This window comes from Phaseolus vulgaris, chromosome 11, assembly GCF_051622355.1.
Source record: "Phaseolus vulgaris cultivar YP4 chromosome 11, ASM5162235v1, whole genome shotgun sequence".
Taxonomy (NCBI): domain Eukaryota; kingdom Viridiplantae; phylum Streptophyta; class Magnoliopsida; order Fabales; family Fabaceae; genus Phaseolus; species Phaseolus vulgaris.
In genome coordinates this window covers 29906201-29912533 of record NC_143508.1, presented here as the reverse complement: position 1 = coordinate 29912533, position 6333 = coordinate 29906201, and the positions used below count along the sequence as shown (strand labels likewise).

At 46.2% G+C, this 6333-nt stretch overlaps 1 protein-coding gene across 1 annotated transcript; it reads left to right on the top strand.

The window, feature by feature from the left end:
• The first annotated feature begins 3801 nt into the window (after positions 1 to 3801).
• Positions 3802 to 5721, top strand: LOC137838800 (uncharacterized). Its single transcript, XM_090297746.1, has 2 exons — positions 3802 to 4196; positions 4716 to 5721. Exons 1-2 carry the CDS (start codon positions 3802 to 3804, stop codon positions 5719 to 5721), a joined length of 1401 nt encoding a protein of 466 aa, XP_090153872.1.
• The last annotated feature ends 612 nt before the right edge of the window (positions 5722 to 6333 follow it).

The window sequence follows — 6333 nt, the reverse complement described above, 5'->3', positions numbered from 1 at the left end:
TAAAAGCATGAAACAACCGGTTATTTCGACTTTTCAATTGGTTGTTTTTCAAAAAATGTAGAAAAAGGTTTTGAAACTGGTTTATACTTGCTGTGAGGATTAAAACCCAATCCATCTTTACCAAAGAAACATTGTTGAGAATAAAGAACGTTTTCAAAGTTAGATTTTCCTTTGGAAAGCTTATCAACAGTTTTAACAAGATAGTGAACCTTCTCTTCAAGAGATTCACAATTTTCACAAAACCTTGAGTCACATTCACAAGAAGTGTTCTTGTAGATCAGCTCCAGATTTTCAAAATCATTATTAAAATTAACAAGTTCTTCTTCTAATGTTTTGACTCTGTTTTCCAACCAATTATATAAGCCTTTCAAATGGTTGTTCAAGAGAGCCAATTTATTAGCTTCTTCATGAGTTTCTTTAGAAACCACAAGAAGCTGGCTATAATTTTCAACATCAATGGAAGAGTTTGAACTTACACTGCTTGATTCATATTCTTCCTTTGCCTTTTGTACTGGACCAGAGCGCTCAAAGCTCAGTACTCGGTGGTCGGACCTCGGCCCCTATTACAGACAGGTTAGATCAGCTTCTGGGCCAGAATAGCGGAACACGTGATTGGGCCACAGGTGTACGTATAAATCCATTTTTGTATAAATAAGGTAATCCTTCTTGCATAAGGCCTAGGCGGCTGGCGAGGGGTAATTATGGACCTAGGGGTGCGCTTAGTGCACATGGGATCTAGCTCTGGTAAATACTTTCTTTTATACCTAAGCCCATGTATGCTAGGGTGTGTAAGGGTTAGGTTGTAAGTATGATGAGAAAGAGCGTAGCGCCACGTTGTGGGTTGGTACATGAGTTGGTACCTTGGTGGTTATTCTGTTATTATTTTATGCACTCCTTAGAGGAAAGATTTCGTTTTGTTGCAGCACCAAGAGAGTGTACCCCTGAACAAAATATTTTCCTGTTGAGTATACAAAATATTTTCCTGTTGAGTATGCTTTCAGTTGAGATTAGATTCTCGTGATGGAAAGCTGTTACAAGAGGTAAGCTATAAAAGGGGATTGAGACCCCCCAGTAAAGGTACACTGTTTCTAAGACTAAAACTTACTACTTCTTAAACTCTTATAAGCCCTGTACTGACTTGATCGTCGAAGTGCAATCAACAGGTAGGACCCCCTCTGTTTTAAGGGAGCTACGTTCCAAAGCAACAAGAGATAGGACAAACTCGTGAAGAAACAGAAGGAGCTAAAGCTTCTCATCAGAGTCAAGCGGCAAGAACATTTGGTCCCCATCGATAAACCAGGTCCAACCCGCAGTCGTGCTCAAGTTCCTAGACGAGATGAGGATTACAAGGCAAGGCCCATTAGGATCTGAAGGGAGTGACAACCCCACCATACAACAACTTATGGAGAAACTCATGGCGGAAGTCCGAGTTGAGCAGGTGATCAGGCAAGACCAGCTGATGGTGGAAATAGACGTGTCTCGAGCAAGCAATGACGAGTTATGGAGGACCAATGAGGAATTGCGTAGGAGTCTACGACAGATTGACGAACGTTCTGCGGGAGAACGAGGCCTGACTACTCAATTAAGGGCTCTCCCCTGACCGTTCTCGTAGGCGATCACGGATGTTGTCATACCAGCCAATTTCATAACACCAAAGATTGTGTTTACAGGTGTAAAAGACCCCGAGACCTATCTTACAACATTTAATGCCCAAATGATCTTCTCGAGAAGAACGAATGTTATGCATTGCAAGATGTTCATGGGTACGTTCATAGGAACGACATTACAGTGGTTTGTTGGCCTTCCTAATGGCCATATAACCTCTTTCGATCACTTTTCTGGATTGTTCAGGGAACAATTCATTGTCAATCAAGCCTAACTGTCAGTCTCTTTCGACCTTTTTGGCATAAAGCAAAGGCAGGGAGAGCTGTTGAACGATTTTTTAAACAGATTTGGGGCGTTTGCAGTAAAGCTCCAGACCCATGATGAGGCCTTGATGGTCCACACCTTTGGACACGGGGTCATGTCAGGGCAATTCTGCGACTCACTAATCATAAATCAAGCAAGAACGTTAGGGGAGATACAACGACGATTTGTTGCCCACATCGCAAGAGAAGAGGTCGTATCAGCGAAACGCGGTAGCACGCATCCAGGGCAGGCTAAGCCCCGAGAAGGAAGCCGATCTCAGCCCCTGAGGGTCCATGAGGCTGTGACTGAGAAGAGGTCAGATGAACGACGTGCACCCTACTCATCCAGGAAGAGCCAACCCAAGACAAAAAGCGATTGATGATCTGCCTTTCTGGCCGCCGCTCTATATGACTTACAAGGAGTTGTTAAGCATGCCAGGAATGATTGATAAGCTGAGGTTCCCCCAAATTCAGACAGAAACTTGGGGTCGCACAAGGAGGTGCGAGTTCCACAAGGGTTTCGGGCATGACGTGGAGCACTATATAGCCCTAGGCTACCAGTTAGTGGGCTTGATAAAATATGGATTTCTGAAAGAGTTCTTTGAACGGACCTAAGAGGGATCGAAGGAAGAAGTCCCCTCAGCAAACCAAGGGCATGAGGTGCCTGTTCATGGCGAGTTGAGCACCATCTCGGGAGGATTTTCAAGAGAAGGTGCTCCATCTCCAAGCGCAAGAAGTACACCAGGGAGATGATGATAGTAAAGGCTCGGGGGTCTGACCAACAAGCTGAGGCCGACCTCTGCTTTACAAGAGCTGATTTGGGGGACGTGGTCCCACACGAGGACGATCTAGTAGTAATCTCTGTCGTCACCGTGGGAAGAGGGTACACCGAATTATCATTGACCAGGGGAGCTCGACTGATGTGATGTTTTGGGTAACGTTTAACAACCTGCATTTGTAATTTGACCAGTTGACACCATATGATGGTTGTCTGTTTGGCTTTGCTAGGGACTAAGTGGAGGTGCGGGGACATATGGAGCTGAGGACGACCTTCTCAAATGGCGTCTTATCTCGCACGATCAGTATCAAGTATTTAGTGGTTAATGTTGCTTCAGCCTATAACTTGCTTTTGGGTAGACCCTCCTTGAACAGGTTAGGTGCAATAGCCTCAACAAGATACATGAAGATGAAGGTGCCCTCCCTCAAGGGAGGGGTGATCATCATTAATTCTGACTAGAAGGTAACGAGAAAGTGCTATGAGAATAGCCTAAAAAGCAGAAGAGGAGTGTGCATGGTCACCACCCAAGCACAGGAGCCAGAAATGATCACCCAAGCAGAAGTCACAACGAGAGATGACCTGGGCCTGCTGATAAGGTATAGGAAAAAAAGATTGAAGGCAAGAAGTTCAAGCTCGGCTCATCACTAGGCCAAGAGATGCAAGATCAAATCGCCAAAGTGATAGCAAGGCACATGAATGCTTTCGTATGGTCCTCTGCATACATGCCCGACATAGATCCTGACTTTCTGTGTCATAGACTCACTATGACGAGAAGGTCAGACTAGTGATACAGAGGAGGAGGAAGTTCAATGAACAAAGACGTCTTGTTATTAAGGAGGAAACGCAGAAACTCCTGGAAGTTGGCCACATAACGGAATCCAATACCCTGAGTGGTTGGCAAACGTGCTATTAGTGAAGAAGGCAAATGGGAGTTGAAGAATGTGCGTCGACTTTACAGACCTGAACAAGGCCTGTCCCAAGGATTCGAATCTGCTGCCCAGCATCGATTCCTTGGTGGATAGCGCTTCAGGTTGCCGATTGTTGAACTTCCTAGACGCATTCTCGGGGTACAATCAGATTGGCATGCACCACCAAGATGAGTGCAAGACCGCATTCATGACAGAGCTTTCTAGCTATTCTTATAAAGTCATGCCTTTTGGAATGAGGAACGTCGACGCTACCTACCACAGGTTGATGGATAGGATTCTCTCCCCCATGATTGCGCGAAATGTACAAGCAAATATGGACGACATGGTCATCACCTCAGGAGAAAGGGATCAACATGTTGCTGATCTAGAAGAGCTATTCACTCCAATAGCTAAGTACTACCTAAAGTTAAACCCAAACAAGTGTGTGTTTGGGGTGGAGGCAGGGAAGTTCCTAGGGTTCCTGCTCACTGAACGGGGGATAGAAGCGAACTCGGACAAGTGTGCAACAACCATAGGGATGAGGAGCCCCGCCACAGTGAAGGAAGTGCAGCAGCTGACTAGGCGCATGGCCACCCTGTCCAGGTTCCTATCAGTAAGGGGGATAAGGGGCACCCTTAATGTCTAGAGAAGAATAACCGCTTCACATGGACTCACAAATGTGAAGACGCGTTCCTCAAGTTGAAGGAGTACCTCGCCAGCCCGCCTATCCTTTGTAAGATGCAACCAGGTACTCCCCTTCGTCTCTACTTTGCAGTTACAGATCGGGAAATCAACTCGGTCATTTTGCAAGAGCAGGATCAGGCGCAGAGGCCTATATATTTCGTAAGCAAGGTGCTACAAGGGTCGGAGGTACGATATAAAGCCATCGAAAAGGAAGCCTTGGCGGTGGTGTTCACAACTCAGCAACTCTACCACTATTTCCAAAGTTTCACAGTGATTGTAATGATCGATCTCCCAATACGCAAAGTCCTCTAGAAACTTGATGTAGCAGGTCAGATGGTGCGCTGGCAGTCGAGCTGTCTGAGTTCGATGTGCAATATGAACCCAGGGGGCCCATCAAAGGCCAGGTGTATGCCGAGTTTGTGGTTGAGCTATCTTCAGAAGCCACCCAGTTGGACGGTGGAGACTTTCTGTGGATGCATTCTCTAATCAACAAGGTAACGGTGCTGGAATTATTTTGGAAGGACCTAACAGACTGTTTATTGAGAAGGCCCTTACGTTTGCTTTCAAGGCCAGCAATAACCAGGCTGAGTATGAAGCCCTGGTAGTTGGGATGCTACTGGCCAAAGAGTTGGGCGCTCAAAGTTTGTTGGTAAAAAGTGACTCGTTGCTGGTAACCGGGCAAGTCACAAGTGAGTACCATGCCAAAGATCCGCAGATGGCCTCGTACTTGAGGTATGTTACACTTTTAAGGGAAACCTTTCCCACGTTCAAGCTGGTGCATGTTCCAAGGGAGCAGAATGCCCGAGCAGACCTGTTGGCCAAATTGGCGAGCTCAGACAAGGGAGGTCGACAGAGGTCAGTTATCCAGGAGACCCTAAAGTCACCCAGGACCATTACAGATGGAGCAGTAGAGGTTAGTCACGTAAAGACCTTGATGGTCAGCTCGGTAAAAGGAAGGATGCACCGATCGTTGATACAAAAAATGTTGAAGGTGCCCAAGTTAAGCGCTTACCGCCAACGGGGAGAAGATTCGTTGGAAGTCTTACATGTCAACGTAGCGGAGACCTGGATGACGCCCTATCGGCGCTACCTAGTTGATGGTATACTCCCAGCAGATCCTGCAGAGACAAAGGCAGTCAGGAGGAACGCAGGAAGATACACGTTGGTTAATGGAAAGTTGTTCTGCCATGGCTATGCTCATCCTATCCTCACCTGCGTAAGTGGGGACCAGTGTACTCGTATCATGGCAGAGCTCAATGAAGGCATTTGTGGAAGCCACGTCAAAGTGCGAGCTCTCTCTTTGAAGGTCGTCCGAGCTGGATACTATTGGCCAACTGTGAGGGAGGACTGCATGAGGTATGCACAACGATGCGAGCAGTGTCATAAGCATGCTGATTGGCATCACTCACCCCCTGAGGAGTTGCGATCAATACATAGTTCCTAGCCTTTCCATACGTGGGGAATAAACATCTTGGGTCTTTTCCCTTTGGCAATTTGCCAAATGAAGTTCCCTGTGGTGTCGATTGAGTACTTCACTAAGTGAATAGAAGTTGAACCAGTTGCGCAGATAACCGCCCACAAGGTTCAGCACTTCGTCTGGAGAAACATTGTCTGTCGTTTTAGGATCCCAACACACTTGGTGTTCGATAATGGTACTGATGGAAACCAAGTAGAGGACGCCCAAGCCCATGACGCCCAAGCCCAAGATGGGGCCCAAGCCCAAAGAATCACTAGGAGCATGGCAAGAGCTTTGGGACAAGAGTATCAAAAGATGACTCTTCTTATTTCTATTGTATAGAGTAGGGGTGCAGATATTAAATAAATAGGTGTGAATGTATTAGAGAGAGTCACATTGTCCATGTGACTTAAGTAGGGGGGTGTAGGTGTCATATAGGAGGTGCCAAAACTAGGAAGGAAGTCACACCTTCCTCATGCTCTAGTTGGCGCCATTATAGTGTCATTTAGGGGGGAATTTGAATTTGATTTAGCTTCTCATTTCAGCACCTCTTAGGCTATAAATAAGGTGCTTGCCTTTGTAAATTTCAGAATTGGAAAT

Excerpts from the sequence above, each read along its gene's own strand:
- LOC137838800 (XM_090297746.1), top strand. The coding sequence starts at position 3,802 with ATGACAGAGCTTTCTAGCTATTCTTATAAAGTCATGCCTTTTGGAATG. Across the intron at positions 4,197-4,715 it reads CGCATGGCCACCCTGTCCAG|AAGCCACCCAGTTGGACGGT; the intron begins GTTCCTATCAGT and ends AGCTATCTTCAG.